General features: G+C 40.2%; 1 protein-coding gene across 4 annotated transcripts in view; it reads right to left on the bottom strand.

The window, feature by feature from the left end:
- Positions 1–19947, bottom strand: part of FIG4 (FIG4 phosphoinositide 5-phosphatase) — a 167286-nt gene that overhangs the window by 121961 nt on the left and 25378 nt on the right. For all 4 annotated transcript variants that reach the window (XR_003999559.1, XR_003999560.1, XM_030556096.1 and 1 more), the window contains exons 2-5: positions 8611–8709; positions 6526–6649; positions 2045–2201; positions 382–432 (exon numbers count right to left, since the gene is read on the bottom strand). Coding sequence is in view for 2 of the 4 variants with exons in the window: in XM_030556096.1 (XP_030411956.1) it covers positions 382–432; positions 2045–2201; positions 6526–6649; positions 8611–8709 (431 nt within the window). In the remaining 2 variants the exon portion in view is untranslated. The remainder of the gene's footprint in view (positions 1–381; positions 433–2044; positions 2202–6525; positions 6650–8610; positions 8710–19947) is intronic.

Here is a 19947-nt window from a genome sequence, read left to right as displayed (position 1 = left end):
ATACAAACAAAGTCACAGAAGAGTTGTGGGATATTGGTACGTCAGTGTAGAAAGCTTTTGGAGACGATATTGTTCGTTCCTTTTCTGTGGCTAGAGAGAACACTTTGGTCTTTAAGGCTGTCACCATAAAACAAAACTAAGTTTGAAAAGAAAAATCATTTCTGCATTTAAACAATCAAACAATGAGGAGTTTTAAAGAGTTGTACTACAAAAAATTCAGTTAGTGGCCTTTAACATTATCGATTACAAGGCACTTCCAGGTAACACTTGAAATTCAACTACACAAAACTGTGCTAAGCTACCAACAAAATTAAAGCCAAGATTAAGATTTCTGCTAAAAATTGAGATTATAATAATCAGTAATTGTTGTTAAATACTTACCTAAAATAAAAATTGCTAGACAGGTCCACATTTTGAAAGATTCGTAGATATCTAGATAGAGTAACACAGATAAGGGGGAAAAAATTATTCCAAACAGTAACTTCTCTTCTACATGCACAAAGTGAGACACTGAATAATCAGTTTGAGGAATACCCTGATCAAGATATGCAGATGTCTACTCATTGTCATCAGCTGTTCCCCTTGTCTTTATTACTACAATTCTGTATTGCAGTATTTTATCAATCATTGCAATTCTGCTGGAGCATTGGAAAATTTGGCTTGGACAAATTTGATATTGTTCTAGACTATATTTACCCATTGTTTGAAATTTGTGTCTCACCAAGGTTTTATATTGTTATTTTAGACCACTGTGGATTCATCTCTGTTGCAATTTCATCTATTTATATATACACCGTGGGCCAAATACTGCAGTGTTTAGCCAAGCAAAACAAACTCCAACTGATAAAGTAGTAAGAACTACAAGATTTAGTGCTGTCACCGAAACCAAGAAACCATTCCTTCTGTCACAACCTGCGGTACACCTAAAAATTCTCTAGGTCTCAAGGACAGTCATATCACTATGTAGGAAAAGTTAAAACTAACTGAACTTCCAATAAGACAAAATACTATGTACTTCTATATCATGATTTAGGTAACATGTTGATGTTTAATACTGCATGTCACATTCATGTGCCCTGTTAGTTTCTAACAAGCAGTATTGATGTGTACTACATCTGTATAACTATAATGTGTTCTAATGTGGAAACTTACTTAATGGTTACCATTAGCTTGATCTATTGCCTGCAGTTAGTTTATGGTGATGTGAGCGACCTTTAGTTAACACACACATGATACAAGACTGAAAATGCTCTATTTGTTTGGGACCTCAAAAAAATAAGTTCTCACTCCTGCCAAAAGTTAAGCTGGCATATACTCACATAGTATTCATGACTACAAATCGCAGAGGGCCACATTCCTTCCTGCATGTGAAATCATGGGATGGGAGTACTCACCAGAAAACATGCTCAGTTTATGAGAAGCCAGTTTCACTGAATCTTGATAAGCGCATATATAATGCTCCCTGTCTCAAGTCTGCACCTGCCCTGCATGCTTAAACACCAACACTCCAGCTGGTTTTGATGAAATGTTGCCACTAAATCTTCTCCCTACCCATGCCACCCTTTCCAATGAGGTTTACAAGGCACCGCAGGGGACCTAATGCTACTTAGACAACTAGTATATTAAGCAGCATATAGCAGCACTAGCACTTACATGCTCCCAAATGAACTGATGTGGAGTGGATGATTTCTGATAATAATCCAGGCCACACACACTTGTTTAGTTGTAGCTCTGACATATGAATAATCCGGAGGTGTTGGCAGAAGCTACAAAGGGGCATGACACAGCTGCATTTCCCCTCTGGGTAGGCTCAGCTGAATTTACATTATGATTGTCCATTTCACTACACCAGTTATCTCCAATTAAGCCAATGTCACTTCAGCATAAAGCAAGCATAAAGGACTGGAGAAACAAGCTCATAATGTTTAACAAACTGCTCCACTCTAGAGTATGTAACTGATAGGAGTCTATGAACCTTAGTTTGCAATATTTCTTCATCACTTAAAAACGCTATGTAAAAGCACAGTCTACCACCAACATTTACCTTGCTTCATCAGGATGAGTGATTCGTACAGTGTCATTTGGAATGTAGATCATATTTGTATCTTCTATTTTGTATATTGCATGCCCTCCAATATCTGCCATCTTTCTCCTTTTTGTTATTAACACAATGTAGTAGCCTTCTAAAAATTTAACAAAACCTGTTCAAAATGGAAGAAATACAAGAAATAAGAACCCATTTGTCACAAGTTGACTTAGTCAGATACAACGTTTAGAAGGACAATATCAGGTACTATTTCAATACTTTGCACAATATCACATTTTTATAAACATTTGAAAGCTCTTTTTTTAAGCACAGTAGGACTCACTTTTATCCAACTCTCATTCCGTTAAAAAAGTAAGCATCCAAATCAGCTTTAGCCCCAAAAGAATCAATTGCTTGAGGGTGGGAAGGAAGAAGGGGATTTGGGAGGCCCTGACCCTACTTCTTGGTATCAGGAATAAGACCTGATCCCTGCTGACTGACTTCTGAGAGGGAACCCCCCTAGGGCTCTTTTATCACTGCTACAGTGGGGTAGAAACAAAAAGGTAGCCCAGAAAAGAAGCTGAATTAGCAACAGTAAAGGGGCAGAGGGGACAACTACAACCATCCTTGCCTCCACTTTTTCTTCCCCTTCTTCCGTATTAGCTCACCTTTGAAAAAGTTGCTCTGACCTCCACAGGAAAAGGAATCCCTACGTAACACAATAAGAAACAACGTCTTCTGCGGCATCTAGACTAGATTACTGGATTTTGATTGCTAAATTGCAGCTGAAGTTCTTCCGGTACTCTGTAAGTACTGGAGTGAGGGATTCAGTAAATTCTGTTTTTTGTATTATCATCACCAACCTAGTTTTTGATCAGAGATCCAATTTCTGGCCTTCTAGTCAGGTCCCTACACAAGCATGGTCATACTGGTTCAGACCAGTATCCTGTCTTCTGACAGTGGCCAATGACATTAGTTTCAAAGGGAATGAAGAGAACAGAGGAATTACCAAGTGATCCATCTCATCATTCAGTCCCAGCATCAGGCAGTCAGAAGTTTAGGAACACCCTGAGCAAGGCAGGAGGGAGGTTGCATCCCGTACCATCTTGGCTAATAGTCATCAATGGAACTACTCTCTATGAATTGATCTAATTCTTTTTCGAACCCAATTTCTGCTTTGGACTTCACAACAGCCATTGGCAAGGAGTTCTACAGGTTGACTGTGTGTTCTGTGAAGAAGTAATTCCTTTAGTTTGTTTTAAACCCGATGCCTATTGATTTTATTGGGTGATCCTTGGTTCTTGTTATGTGAACGGGTAAATAACATTTCTGCATTCTCTTTCTACACATAATTTTCTGATTTTATAGACCTCTATAATATTTCTCTTTAGTCATCTCTTTTCTAAGCTGAAAAGTCCTAGTCTTTTTAACCTTCTCATACAGAAGCTGTTCCATATCCTTAATCATTTTTGTTGCCATTCTCTGTACCTTTTCCACTTTTAAAACGTACCTTTTTTGTGATGGAGTGAGTAGAACTGCACACAGTATTCAAGTTGGAGGAGTATCATGGATTTATAGTGGTATTATGATAGTTACTGTTTAATCTCTTTTTCCTAATGGTTCCTAACATCCTCTTAGCTTTTTTGACTTCTGCTGCACATTGAGTGGATGTTTTCAGAGAACTATGCACCATGACTCCAAATTCTCTTTCTTGAGTGGTAACAGCTAATTTAGACCCCATCACTTTGTACGTATAGTTGAGATTATGCTTTCCAATGTACATTACTTTGCATTTATCAACACTGAATTTCATCTGCCATTTTGTTGCCCAGTCAGCCAATTTTGCGAGATCACTTTGAAACTCTTCTCAGTCTGCTTTAAACTTAACTATTTTGAGTAATTCTGGATCATCTGCAAACTTTGCCACTTCACTGTTTACCCCTTTTTCCAGATCACTTATGAATATGTTGAACAACATTGTACTGATCCCAGTATGGCTCCATGGGGGACACTGCTATTTTCCGCTCTCCATTCTGAAAACTGACCATTTATTCCTACCCTCTGTTTCCTGTCTTTTAATCAGTTACTGATCCATGAGAGGGCATTCCTTCTTATCCCATGACTGCTTACTTGGCTTAAGAGCCTTTGGTGACGGACCTTATCAAAGGCTTTCTGGAAGCCCGAGTACACTATATCCACGGGATGACCTTTGTCCATGTGTGTGTTGACCCCCACAAAGATTCTATTAGACTGAGGAGGCATGATTTTCCTTTACTCTTCCCCAACAAATTGCATTCAAATGTGTGTCTGACAATTCTGTCCTTTACTATAATTACAATTCGTCAGGGAGTGAAGTTAGGCTTACTGGCCTGAAACGGCCAGGATCGCATCTGGAGTCTTTTTTAAGAATTGGCATCACATTAGTTATCCTCCAGTCATCTGTTTCAGAAGCTGATTTAAATTATAGGTTACACTGAGATAAAGGGTTTCTGCAAATATTTTTTTTTTAAATAGTAAATTAGAACTTGGCCTAGTCCTAAGCATCGGTACTGATTGGCATCCACATGCACTACCTGCTTTGCAAAGTGATTAGAGAATGGAGTAAAATCATATTTTCTCATTTGAGCATCGAAGTGTTATTCTCCTGGAATAAGCCATAAGCAGTAATAAGTAGAGCCTCTCTCCTTCCCAGTTTCCTGGATATTGCCTGTCCCAGTCCCAACAGCAACAGGGGGTTATAGATTACGTAGGGTCAATAAGTTCTCTCTCACAGAAGCTGGAATTTGGAATGGTACTCCATGTCGCTTTCCCGGAGCCAGGTGAAGAACTACTATGTGGTTCCACTAAGAGCAAAGGGTCATAGTGTCACTTATGCGGATTGATGAGAAAGGCTAGGATATGGCTTTCATTAAATTTTTGCTTAACAAAAATATCACATCAAATATACATCTTAAATGTCGGATATGCTTTATCAAACAGTTTTCTTTTTTAAAGTATACTATAATGGCATCTTCAGAAATCGGAAAGATGAGATTACTTAGATTTCCTCCAGAACGTTGAACCTTCCTGCTGTTTGGTAAACCTCTTTCAGAGAATTGAATGCCTATATGTTTTTGGAGCACACTCACTCATTTTCAAAAAACCCTCTCACCAATACGTAAATCAGAAGTTGCCCTGTGATTTTTTAAAAATGATCTGTTACACAATCTGCCAAAAAAGTTGCATTTTTATGTATGAACTAAAATTTTAGTTACAATTTTCACAAAACTTACAATTTAAAGAGACAAAAATCAATGGCTTGAAGTGAGAAATAAGGAGTATAAAAATAAGAACTATAAACCTTGTGCTAAGATCTGTGGATGGATTGGAAGTGTGTGTGTGTGTGTGTGTGTGTGTGTGTGTGTGTGTGTGTGTGTGTGTGTGTGTGTGTGTGTGTGTGTGTGTGTGTGTGTGTGTGTTTCTTCAAAAGCATCTGGAAATAATATCCCAGACTAATGAACCACTAGTCTGACTAGCTATAGCAATTCAACATTCCTGTGATGAAAAAATGTGTATTTATATGAATGACCAAGGCGTGTTGCAGAATTCTGAGTAAACATGGTCACTGTCTAACTGAATGGACTGTCACATCATACTTGGATAAGAAACAGCCTGTAAATTTCAGAATTTTTGGGCATCAACAAGGTATTTACTGAGATTGTTATCAGAATTTTGTCTGGAGAAGAGAAGACTGACAGGGGACATGACAGTTAGTAGATAATGAGTTATTACAAGGAGGAGGGAGGTAAATTGTTCTTGTTGACCTCTCAGGATAGGACAAGAAGCAATGGGCTTAAATTGCGGCAAGGTTTAGGCTGTATGTAAGGAAAAATTTCCCAACTGTCAGGGTAGTTGAGCACTGGCATAATTTGCTTTTGGAGGTTGTAGAATCTGCATAATTGGAGATTTTTAAGAGCAGGTTAGACAAACACCTGTCAGAGATGGTCTAAACAATACTTAGTCCTGCCACAAGTGCAGGGAACTGGACTAGGTGACCTCTTGAGGTCCTCTCAGTACTACGATGCTATGATTCTGCTCTCATTCCTCTTACTAAGAGTGAACACTGCAGAGAGGAGAGATCAGGCTAGCAGCACATCATGAAACCTAAAAGATTCAGGCTCTGGCAGACTAAGGTAAGGACCAAATTCCAGTGCTGCTTAAATGCTGATTCATTCCTGGTTGGGATGCTGTTGAGATCAAATGACACATGGACTTGACATTTAAACCCAGCTCTCTCACTGATTCCTCATGCCTGTGTAAGTGTGATACAAGCAACACCTATAAAGTCATTGTAAAAAAAGTACAAAGAAGTGTACTTCATTAATATTTGTTACTTTACTACACAATCATGCGTAGAGTGGATAATATTCTGACTGGGGAAAAGTGCTGCAATTACCACTTGTGCTCTGAGTTATACTTCCTTAAAAAATATACCATCAAAGAAACAACAAGGTGATTACCTACGACACCGAAGGCAGAGACAGCTCGAGATAACCCAGAGGAGCCCTTCTGTCCAATCTTTGTTCTATTTCCCAGATCTAGGCGGCCAAGAAGTTCCCTCACCTCTTGTTGTGTGTACACATGCTGAAAATATAAACGCATATTTAACTTATTCTTTTGGTTATCAGTGCTACTTTACATTATAGAATAGTGGCGTTTATTTAATTGCACAGTTCTGTTCTGAAAAGTGACTAAAGAGAATATCATGGCTTCCATTCTTTATTGACTCTCAATTTCATAACATGTGGTCAAGATTACAAAGCAAAATTGTATTTTGGGAACTGATCTCCACGGTCAAGCTTGAGTCCATGATCAAGCAGTCTATACGATAGGTAGCACCTAGTCCACCACAGTGACTGTTTTAAATTATTTATTAATTAAAAATGTATATGTGTTATTAAACATTGTTTTTGTCTTATTCAAATTATTAAATCAGATACAATTATTTAATTTATTTTCTTATCCTAATTCATCTCCATTAATCTCCATTTATTGAAGTGCTAGGACTTTTTTCACTGGAAAGGGGAAAAATCTTTCTGCCCCGCCATACATCCCACCACGTGGTCACCTTGTGTTTTCTGTACTTTAACTGCGTTCTGTAATTGTCATTTTAGAGAAATTATTTTGTAGAACTAGGGTCTATGTGGACATTTATGTCTAGGGCCCTACCAAATTCACAGCCACAAAAAATGCACCACAGACTGTGAAATCTGCTCCCCCCCACAGTGAAATCATCTTTTGTGTTTTTACCCTACACTATACAAATTTCAAGAGGGAGACCAGCATTTCTCAAATTGGGGGTCCTGACCCAAAAGGGAGTTGTGGAAGAGGTCACAAGGTTATTTTGGGGGGAGGTCACGGTATTGGCACCCTTACTTCCACACTGCCTTCAGAGCTGGCGGATGGAGAGCGATGACTGTTGGCTAGGTGCCGAGCTTTGAAGGCAACACCCCACCAGAAGCAGCACAGAAGTAAGGGTGGCAATACCATAGCATGTCACTCTTATTTCTGCACTGCTGCCTTCAGAGCTGGGCAGCTGGAGAGCAGCAGCTACAGACCAAGGGCCCAGCTCTGAAGGCAGCAATACCATACCAGTCTATCCTTACTACTTGCTGATGATAATGGTGGCTCTGCCTTCAGAGCTGGGCTCCTGGCCAGTAGCCACCACCCTCAGGTTGCTCAACTTTGAAGGCAGTGCCACTGCCAGTAGGAGCACAGAAGTACGAGGAAGCAGTACCATGACCCCGCACTACAATAAATTTGTGGTTCCCCCAACCTTAAAACTCCTTTTTGGGTCAGGATCCCTACAATTAAAAAACCGTGAAATTTCAGATGTAAATAGCTGAAATCGTGAAATTTATGATTTTTAAAATCTGATGACCATGAAATTGACCAAAATGGACTGTGAATTTGGTAGGGCCCTACTTATGTCCATACAGAATTCCACTGAGTGGAATGGTACAGTACCCAGTGCAGCCAGTTCTCTTTGCAGGACTGAAGCCTCATGCCTTGATCCTTCAAAAACATATGCATATCCAGAACTTTAGACACATCAGTATTCCTACTGAAGTAAAAGTAAGGAAGTAATCACACATGTTTATGAAGTTAAGTAGGTGTGTAAGTCTTTGACTGGCTGGGACATTACACCATAAAATCCTTGGGGGAGGGACCATGTCTTACTCTATTCTGTACATTACCAAGCTTTGTTGTCTGTTGCTCATCTTGCTTCAGACGTGTAAATGATTTCAAACCAACTCCAAGCATTTAGCTAAGCAATAGTTAAGCAAGTTCATTTTGCATTTCAGAATGACATTGCTGAACATAAGACAAAACTCACATCTATTACTTGACGTTAGGAGATCACAGTTAGCAGAAACTGCACAGCTAACAGAAACTGAGTGTCATGGAAGTATGATGTAGTAGGATGACACATTTGAGAAAAGTTTGGCTATCTGCTGTTTATGAAGATAACAAATCATATACACGTGAAATCCAGAGCATTGTGAAATACTCAGGAGTATGTTTTTCAGCTGTTCTGAACTTACCTTATCATCAATTATAACTAAATCCGTTGGTTCAGTGCGATCAATTTTCAAAACACGATACTTGGTCTCTGCATGATTACTCCCAACAAGAAAATACCGCTAGGTTAAAAAAAAAAAAAAAAAAAAAAAAAAAGAAGAAGAATATATTGCACAAGAATTAAAAAAAACCCCAAACTATAAACATATCAACAATAACTTTATATAGCTGTAGATTAGCTCTATCTTCATTAGATCAGATTAAATTTGTAAATGGTATTGTTTTAGCCATCAGCATTTCAGGTACATTTTGTATGTGTTTCATGAAAATACTAATCAATCCCCAACACTTAAAAAGCCTCTCAACTCTCCAGTTCACAGCACAGAGGGAAGAAAATCAATTTAAATCAGAAGAAAAAAGCTCGCAGCTGTGTGGAAAAGGAAAATGCAGCTTACATAAAAGAGTTTGTCTCCCCGTCCCACCCTCTCCGCCCCCTCCCGGCCACTTAGCCATCACTGAACTCTCTAAAAAGTCTCCAAGCAGCCTATTCTCAAGCTTTAGTGGCGAGGCTATAAGACAGAGGTGGGCAAACTATGTGGCCCGTGGAACCGTCCTGCCCGGCCCCTGAGCTCTCAGCTGGGGAGGCCATCCCCTAGCCCCTCCCCTGCAGAGCCATGCCACACTGCGGGCAGCGCTCTGGGCAGCGGAGAGGTGCGCTCCTGCCAAGCAGAGCTGCAGTATGTCTGGCTCCAGCTGGCGCAGCAGCCAGACATGCACTTACCATGCTGAGCAGAGCCACAAGTGGGCTGGGGCCGGGGAGGGGTGTATAAGGGATATGAGGTTCCGGGGCGGGGGGGAGGGGGCAATCAAGGGACAGGGAGCGGTTGAATGGGGTGGAGGTTTGGGGGTGGGGTCAGGGGACAAGGAACAGGGGAGGTTGGATAGGCGTGGAGTCCCAGGCAGCCTGTCAGGAGGGGTCAGGGCAGCCAGGGGACTGGGAGCAGGGGGTTGGGTCCCGGGGGGTGGTTAGAGGCAGGGGGTCCCAGGACACTGCAGTTAAGGAACAAGGACCAGGTGGGGGGTTGGATAAGTCGCAGCTCTGAGGGGGGCAGTCAGGGTGTAGGAAGGGGCGGATAGGGGTCAAGGGTCAGGCTGTTTGGGGAGGCACAGCCTTCCCTACCTGGCCCTCCATCCAGTTTTGCAACCCCAGTGTGGACCTCAGGCCAAAAAAAAGTCACCCACCCCTGCTATAAGATGAAGCTGGTGAACAGCCCTAAACAAGTCAATTGTTTTTTTCTCCCAATAGCCTCCCAGTTTAAAGAGCTTAATAGAAACAGTATCTGTCTCTCTGTGAAATACTTCAAACATGGAAGAAGTGATGAGAGAAACTGACTAGAATGCTAGTCAACTTCACCCTGTAGTCTTCCACGTCTAACATTTGTGCTTTCTTGTAGACAGAGACAACGAGCTCCAACGCCATCATAACAGGAAAGGTATAAGAACCTAAACTGACTGATTGATATATATGGAGGTCAGAGTGCCAAAGTGGGGTGGGGGAGGAAAGACAAGAGAAACTCAGAGACCAAAACAGCTACAGAGAAAGGGGAAAATGCAGAAAGAGAAACTGAAGGATATTGAGGGAAAAAAATAAAAGGGCAATAATAATCATGTTGTATCCTTGTTGTCCATTTTTTCCAACTTAGTAACTCTTTTTTATTCAGAGACACTAAGATGTTAGGACTTGATCCTTCAACGACTTCACAAGTGCAAAGATCTGCCCCTGGGAAGCACCTTGCAGAAGTAGGGGTCCTTAAGTTAATTATTAAAGGCCAAACTACACCCTTGCATAAAAACTTCCTTTCATGTAAATTGCAGTTATACAGTGTACTGATAATAAACATGACTCCAGTTTTATACCCTCTCACCTCAGCCCACAGATTAAACTAAAATGTTATTCAGTCCTTACCACCAGAAGAATTTCTTCACACCATTGGTATACGCTGAACATTCAACATGGATGATAGCTAATTTAAATAATGATGAGCATTTTTAAGATCTGATTCTGATGGCGGACTCAGAGGGAAGAGCATTGTAAAAGATGGACATCTAGGTATCCAAGATCAAATTAGAAACACTGATTCCTTGGGTAGGATCAAATGAAAAGATACAAGAGAAGTAATAAAGTATCAGTCAGGTAACACATATTCTGATGGATAGATTTCACTGGTAAAAAACCATCTATATTTAAGAACATACTACATACTATGCTCAAAAATTATATGGGCTTATTTAAAAATGCCTATTTGCTAGGATCTAAACATTACAAAGTGAGAGATCCACCAAAATTTCAAATGTTAATCCAAAAACAAATCTTTAAAAATGTTAATTTTAACAGTACTGATAATTAAGAACTGCATTTTTAAAAATAATGCTATTTCTAATATTTGTATTTCTACCTCTTAAGTGAAATGTGAAAAGAAAGCCAACATTTGCATTGTACTCATTACGTGACAAAAGGATAAACTAAAATTGAATGATCTTCTCCATTTAGGGTAATTAACTGTAAGTGCAGATTACAGGACTGGCTTGTTGTAGGAAGCTCTTGTTTTGCTAATTCCTTCCATCAGTACTGTCCTAAACACAACAGGGTGTAGCTTTTAATGATACTCAGCCTAGTAGGAAAACATGATGAAATCATATGGCTAACTCAGTCTTGCTCTTAATTTGAACAGTCACATGGATTTAAAATGTGTGAGAGGGATCAGCAATAAGATTTACATAGTGCCCAGGTGTCAGAATTCATATGAGCTAAACAAAGAAGATAAAGTTTGTTTTTGAAAACAAATGCACAAATTTAAGTCAAAATATTTAACTTGAAATTAATAGAATTTAAAGTCCTATTCAGCATTCTCTACACCCCCTAGAGGACTCCATCTGGTATCCTGGTACCTAGGTATTACAGTGTACATTTCATGATTCTTTGCAAAAGGGTTTTCCACTTACAGAACTGTGCCATAGTGTGTGCATGTGGTTCTTTACTATTAGGATTGCAATAGTCCACCAAGCCATAACAAACTCTCCTCATTTAAATCCCCCTTGAGAACTCAATTCCACACCAGTGGAACTCAGTTCCACAGCTTACACACTGCAAATAAATCAATTTTAGTCACCTTATATCTTTAATTTTTATATACAGCAAACACAAACACAACCACCAAGACACACATTTGACTAGGCTGACAAACCATGTGATCTTAACACTTTCAACTCTTATTCTCCTTGGCCCTGTACTACTGTCATAAACAGATAGCTAAAGATTAATGTCTCTTTCACCTGGAAAGGAGGAACCTGAAACACCTGACCAGAGGACCAATCAGGAAACCAGACTTTTTCAAATCTGGGTGGAGGGAAGTTTGTGTCTGAGTTTTTTTTTTTTTTTTTTTGGGTCTTCTGCCTGTACTCTCTCTCGGCTATGGGAAGGATTTTTCTATCTTCTGTTTCCAAGTTGTAAGTACAAAGATAGGAAGACCATAGGTTTGTTTTTTTTGTATTTACATGTGTGTAGTTGCTGGAATGTGTTAAATTGTACTCTTTGTGGATAAGGTTATTTATTCATATTTCCTTTAAGCAATTGACCCTGTATTGGTCACCTTAATACAGAGAGACCATTTTTATGTATTTTTCTTTCTTTTTACATAAAACTTTCTTTTTAAGACCTGTTGGAGTTTTTCTTTAGTGGGGAACTCCAGGGAACTGAGTCTGTGCTCACCAGGGAATTGGTGGGAGGCGGAAGTCAGGGGGAAATCTGTGTGTGTTAGATTTACTAGCCTGACTTTGCATTCCCTCTGGGTGAAGGAGGGGGGTGGGGGAGATATTGGCTCTCTCTCCTTGTGTTTCCAGGACTGGAAATAGAGAGGGTGGAGTCCCTCTGTTTAGATTCAGGGAGCTTGCTTCTGTGTATCTCTCCAGGAACCCAGGGAGGGAACACCTGGAAGGGAGAAGGGAAGGGAAATGGTTTATTCCCCTTTGTTGTGAGACTCAAGGAATTTGGGTCTTGGGGTCCCCAGGGAAGGTTTTGGGGGGACCAGAGTGCCCCAAAACACTAATTTTTTGGGTGGTGGCAGCTTTACCAGGTCCAAGCTGGTAACTAAGCCTGGAGGTTTTCATGCTAAACCCCATATTTTGGACGCTAAGGTACAAATCTGGGAATAGGTTATGACAACTACCTACTCTGTATTACCCTCACTTGTAAAATTTAGATTTTAAGTTCTTTGAAGCAACTATCATATCTTTCTTTGCTGTGAAGTGTCTAGCACATCATAGGTGATTACAGTGGCATGACAGTGCCACTGCAGTTAGGGTATTGTCACATTTTAAAAGGTCAACATTTTAAAGTTCTCTAAAATGGACATGCTTAGTCTGATTTCTTAGTAATGTGGTGTGCCTCAGGAGGGTGGAGCATAGGTTTAGTGACCCAAAATTTGAGGCCTGTGAGCCAGGGTTTCCAGAGATATAAGCCCTGAAAAAAATAGCAATTTTTAACAAGTTTTTAGGGTTTTGTTTGTTTTTGCGCAGAGCTAGAGATCAGACTATTGATGTGATGGTCTCAATTTGTTAAGTTTTACCCAAGGTAGCACATGGCACTCACTAAATCTTTGGGGGTCTGGCCTGGTCTACAATACAAAATTAGGTTGGTATCTAAGTTCCCTCTAAGCTGCGTGGCCACATAGCAGCCTAATAAGCACCACACAGGTTCTCAGGGCTGTGACAGGGAGAGGTGCCTGTCCCCAGACCTGCTGCAGTGGGGAGAAGCACCTCTCCCCCACAGCCCAGGTGCTGCTATGGGGACAGAGAGCAGCGAGGAATCCTCTCTCACCACAGTAGCCCCAGGGCAGCCTGCTACCCAAAACCCTCATCCCCAGCCCCACCACAGAGCCTGCACCCGCATCCAGAACTTTCACTTCCCACCCCAGCCCTCTGCCCCAGCCCTGAGCTCCTCATCCGCACACCTACCCCAGATCCCGTAGCCCCAGCCAGAGCCTTCATCCCAGGCCTAAACCTCAGTCCCAAGCCCCAGCCACTCATCTCCAGCCCCACCTCAGAGCCCAGACTCCCAGCCAGAACCCTCACCCTCCCACATCCCAACCCTGAGCCCCCTCCCACACTCTGGACCCCTCATCACCACCCCGCCACATGAATTTTGTTATGTGCATCAACAAGGAGAATTATGTCACTCCTCACCTCCATATGGAGGGAACACTGATTAGTATAACTATGTTGCTCAGGGATGTGAAAAAGCCACACCTGAGTGAACAGTTAAACTGACCTAACCCCCCAGAGTAGACATGCTAGGTCAACATGAGAATTTTCCTGTCAACCTAGTTACTGCCACTCAGGGAGATGGATTACCTACACCAATGGGGGAACCCCTCCCATCAATGTTGGCAGTTTTTTCACTGAAAAGCTACAGCAGTGAAGTTGCACTGCTGCAGAGTTTTAAGTGTAGACAAGCCCTGAGAAGGAGTATTCAAGAAAATGTACATTTTTCGCATTGTGTATGCACCAATACAGAAAAAAGCTACAGGTTTCCATTACCACCATTTTACATTCTTTAAAAGCACGACTCTTGTAAATACTGTACTCTAAAACCTGAACAGTGAAATTGTTGTGCTCCATGGGGTTTGGGGTAGCTTTAGTGATCTGAGTTACAGCCCCACTGCCCTCTGGAAAAAAAAGTTTTATTTTACTGCCTTGTATTGTTAAACTATTAATGACCAAATGAATCACGGATCTCTTGATTGTGATAAGGTCACTCTTCAATTAACATAAATAAGGATAAATTAATCACAACCCCACATCTATTACAAAAGGAGTTTTGGGCTAAGTGGATGGAGGTTGCCACAATTTGCGAGTTTGGCTGGCAAATTTATTTTGGGTGGAATATAATCAAAGTCTTCAGTGGGAAAATAATTAAAACTTCAAATGTTTCCTGAGAGGGGCTGAAGGAGTGGGGAACAGGGAAGACAGGTTTGAGGCTGCAGTGAGGGGGGCTGTGGGGAGCAGAAGCTCTAACAGTGGACCCCAACCCACTGCATCCTTCAGCACTGCCAGTAGACACTCACCCTCTTGCATCCCTGCCACCATGAACCCCTAACACTTTTCCACTGTTACATAGCTGTCCTTTTCTCCAGGCACTGGATGTGAGTCAGGTTACAGGAGGGGGGAAGTAACAGCAAGAAAAAAAAGGTTTGTATACCAGGGAGTGATGAATTCAGGGAGATGAATTCAGAGGCATAGTTGGAGAGGTGTGCCATACCAGGGCCAGCAGGGCACAGCTGGGGGCGGGGAGCAGTGGATGACTCAGTATGCTAATTGTGGGACATGATATGTACAACTGCCTAAATAACTACTAATTCTTAACAGCAACATATCTTTTCCTGGTCAAAGGTGGTGGTATGTCATCCCCTTGCAGAATTATGAGTTGAGCAAAACTCAAAGTTGTGAAAACCAGAAAATGCACAGTTAAGGTTGTTCATGCAACTTTAACGCCACTCTCTTTCAGGAATGCCTTTACTCTGCCAATACCACAGTTGGCACAATAAGATTCAGAAGGTTCTAGATTGTGGTGTACACTCACTCACTAACTCCCCAGAAAGAATATCACACATATACACTTTAAAAACCATATCTTAGAGTGCCAAGGGCCAATGCAACTAAGTGCCATATACATAGAGGCATTTCTCAAAGAGGACAGGTGGCATGAGCAACCGTTTTTTAAATCTTTTACTAGAGTTACATGGAATCCTGTGGGAGAGAGTGAATGAGTTGTAAAAGGAGATAAAATGCTCATATAAGAGAATGTTGTGATGCTAATAAACAAGGTTGCAGATCAACTGAGGCCTCAACTGAACACTGTCCAACACAGCTGGAAACCAGTCTAGCTCACCTGCATGTTAGCATTGTTAGAACAGATGTTAATTGTATATGAATGTGTTTAAGTGTTTAGACTTTATGAAATGCTTGCAGGATGCTGCATGTAGTAATCTCATTTAGAACATCTGTACCCCCATGTAATAACATTATATTGAGTGTCTGCATTATAAACCTCTGTACTTGCGTAAATCAAACAGGTCATCAAATATAAAATGCTGGCTTTCTACACAAGGTGCTGCCCACCAAGAAGGCCTTTGAAACCAAAAGAGCCATTGTGAAACATCAAAAAACAAAGACTTTGTTAATTGCTCCCTGCAACACCCATGAATAGGAGACGTGAATGTGGACTCGTCCCATCACTCTGAACTCTGGGAAAAGGGAATAAAAATCCAGAACAGGAAGAAAATGGATCTCTATAATGCTTGGACTTTGGCGAGAGGAAGATTTCTACACAGAAGCAAGGGACCCGTGCTTGGTCTGGGTTAGCCCTAGAGAACATATGGAGCATGCATATTACAGCAGCTTCTATCACGTTTTGAAACCTAAGACAGTAGTTCATTTGTATATGTTACCTGCTTTAACCTTGTAAATAACTCATTTATTTTACTTAGTTCATAAATCTTTAGTTAATTTATTATAGGACTGCCTACAAGTGTTGTCTTTAGTATAGGAGCTAAGGTACAATTGAACTAGAGTAAGTGACTGGTCCTTCAGGGCTGGGAGTAACCTGAATATTGTTGTGATTTTTGGTGAAGGGGCATATATCACAAAGTCCAGCTTGTCTGGGTGGCAAGACTGACCAGAGTAGCCCAGGGGCCTGTCTGTGACTCCATGTTAAGGCTGTTAGAGTGGTTGCAAAATTCACACTTGATACTTGATTGTTGAAATCTAAGTATAGAACTCACAAACAGTTTGGTGTTTATGCCCTGATTCACAATCACCCTAAGGTTGGTATTTGTAATCCTGAGCCACTCGATGCCTTGATATTATGTATGGGGAGCAATTTTTTGTTTCAGAAAGTGGAAATGGTAACCCAGAGAACAGCCATTTTAGACTTGATTTGGAACAACAAAGAGGTATTGAAAGCGAATCTGAAGGTGGAAGGCAGCTTGGATTAAAGTGATCATGAAACAATGTTATTATTCTAAGGGAATAATGGGGAATAAATGGCTAGGCAGCAGTACTGCTGAAAAGGACATGGGGGTTAGCGTTGCTCACAAATATAATATTAGTTAACAATACAGTGCAGTTGCAAAAAAGGCTAACATTCTGGGGTGTACTGACGGACGTGCCGCACATAACATAGGAAAAATAACTGTCTTATTCTACTTGGCGCTGGTGAGGCCTCAGCTGGAGTACTGCATCCAATTCTGGGTGCCAAACCTTAGGAAAGATGTGGATAAACTGGAGAGAGTCCAGAGGAAACAAACAAAAGTGATAAAAGGTTTAGAAAACCTGGCCTACCAGAAAAAGTTTTAAAAAACCAGACATTTAGTCTTGAGACAAGAAGACTGAGGGTTGACCTGATAACAGTCTTCATATATATTAAGGGCTGTTATAAATAAGACAGTGATTAATTGTTCTCCATGTCCACTCAGGAGGAAGCTGTGTTGAAGACGATGAGAGGAACATGTCTGAACATGCAGGATCTTCAGGTTGGTAAACTTTTTTATTTCGTACTTCTTTCTTAAGGACTGCCTGTCTTCCTTCTGGACTATTCTTGAATTCTCATGTTTGAGCAAAAAATATAGTTGCATCTAAAATGATAGTACCATAGAGTAACAGTTGTGATAAAAAATAAATAATTGAAATAGGCAGATCTTCCTTTTACAATTTAACCTATAAAGTAGTACTAAGTCTCAGTGAATGCAATGGGTAATAATAAATGAGCAGTATGGTAATAATAATTAAATAACTGCCTTGACTTATTTTGTTTAGGAGAATTCATCCTCAACATACAGGATTCTGAAGACTATCCACCTTCAAGATCATCATCATTTTCTATAGTTTCAGAGTTTAGCTGCCAATGATAGTGTTTCAGTCACATCATGTATGTCACATAGCCACAGTATATCACCTGTAGCAAAAAGAAAAAAAAATCTCCATCATCTAGAAACCACCATAGATAAGTTTGTGATACAAATCAGCAGAATACAAAAAAGAGGTAATTGATGAAAAAATTGCCCGGTTTGTTTATGCAACAAACTCTCCTTTCCGTATGACTGAGAACCCAAACTTCATTAACATGGTTCAGTCATTAAGACCAGGATACATACAGTCCACCCAACAGAGCAGATGTCACAGGCAAATTGCTGGTTAAAGTGTATGAAAGAGAAATTGAGCAGCGTGCAAATGGTCTAGAGGGTGAAATTGTTGACCTAAGTCTTGATGGGTGGACCAATGTTCCCAATGATCCTGTTGTATGTCCTTGTGTGACAACAGAAGAGGGAATGTCTTCCTTACAGAAACAATTGATACATCAGGAAATGCACACGCAGCAGAATACTGACAAGAAGTAGCAGTAAAACTACAATAAACTGAAAAAAATTCATATGTCTAGTATGCAGCTTGGTCACAGACAATGCTGCAAATGTATCCAAGATAAGAAATTTAAAAGAGTGAAGAGAGTCCCAAGCTAACAACATACAATTGCAGTACTCATTTGATGCACTTCCTAGTCAAAGACTTCAATGCTCCAGAAACAAAGGCTAATGTTTTTGAAATTGCAAAATACTTCCATAAAAGCCACCTTGCAGCAGCTGCTCTGAAAAAAGTGGGAGGAACCGAGCTAACCCTCCCACAAGACATGTGATGGAACTCAGTAGTGGATTGTTTTGAGCACTCCATCAACAACTGGCCTAATCTGATGATAGTTTGTGAACAAAATCGTGACAAAATGGATGGCACTGTCATAGGAAAAGTTCTCAACATGGGGTTTAAGAGAAATGTTGAACACAAGTTGAGTACCCTGAAGCCCACTTCTGTAGCCTTGAACAAAATGCAGGGAAATAGCTGTTTTATTGCTGACACTGTTGAAATTTGGAAGGAACTGAGTGAGATCCTAAAAGGAGAAATATGCAATAACAGAGTTAAATCACAAGCATTAAAAAAACAAATGGGACAAGCACTATCTCCAGCTCATTTTCTTGCAAATTTTCTCAATACTCGGTACCAGGTCAAACCTTAACTGCTGAGGAAGAGGAGTTGGCTATGACATGGACATCCAGCAATTATCCCTCCATAATGCCAACTATAAAACTTCAGAGCTAAAGGTGAACCAAGAAATACATGTTTGCTGATGACATTTTAAAGAAAGTCACCCCAGTGAACTGGTGGAAGTCACTTAAGCACTTGGATTCAGAGACTGTTGAAGTAATAATCTCACTTTTAACAGCAGTAGCTTCTTCCGCCAGTGTAGAAAGAATATTTTCTTCCTTTGGACTAACTCATTCCAAATTGAGAAATTGGGACCTGAAAAAGCAGGAAAGCTTGTTGTTCTTTTCCAGATTATGAACAAACTGGAGAATTAAGGTGAAGATGGCTGAGTTAACTGCAGAAGCCAATATTTTCAGTTTCTCATGTTGACCTGGCTGACAGTTAATTTAATTTTTTGTTTTGTTTTTTTTAAATTTCATTTAACTATTTAAGTTAAAAACAATTTTAACAAAAAACCTTATTTTTAAAAACTTGAATGTTTAACTAAATTCAAAAATTCATATGCTTGTTAAAACATTATAGGTTTGCTGTTGAAGAAAAAATCCAGAATACATAACACTGCTGTTTTAGTTAAATAAAACAATTAAAATATCTGTCTGGTGATGTTCTCCTCCTAATACAGCATGGCAAGAAAATCCTCCAAATATTAATCTATTGAATTGGAGATATTTATGAAGTCATTGGGAAGGGAACTGATTCAATTACCTTTGGCAAATGAAATAACCAAACAATCACTCATTTTCTGATACAGCTATAAAACTAATCTGAAAAGTTTTCAAATAAATCACTTAATGTATAGTGTGTATCTTCTAAAAATGAAACCTACATCTATCTGAGTTGTGAAGAATACGTATTTAGGTTAAAACAACCAACGAGAATGCACTTTTATGTAGAAATCCATGATTAAATTGAGTCTTCTTGACTAGTGATTTAAATCAAATCCACCCTGCACCCAGGTATTGGCAAACTAAGCATTTAAAACAACAAGTATCGACAAATGGAACACAACCAGTACAAGCTTAGAATTTGGCCTTAGAAATTCAGCGTCGAGGTAGAGACCTGTTTGAAGCATGTAATATGCTCAAGGAGGATGCCATGAAATTATCTAGAGACAGGACAGACATGATGCTGTCCCTTCTGCCACAGCTCCAGTTTAATAATTCACAAGGTCACCCTCCTTCCAAAGACAACACCCTAAAGAAAAAAATGCA

The sequence above is a fragment of the Gopherus evgoodei genome, chromosome 3 (genome assembly GCF_007399415.2).
Source record: "Gopherus evgoodei ecotype Sinaloan lineage chromosome 3, rGopEvg1_v1.p, whole genome shotgun sequence".
NCBI lineage: Eukaryota > Metazoa > Chordata > Testudines > Testudinidae > Gopherus > Gopherus evgoodei.
This window is presented reverse-complemented; position numbering and strand designations above follow the sequence as displayed.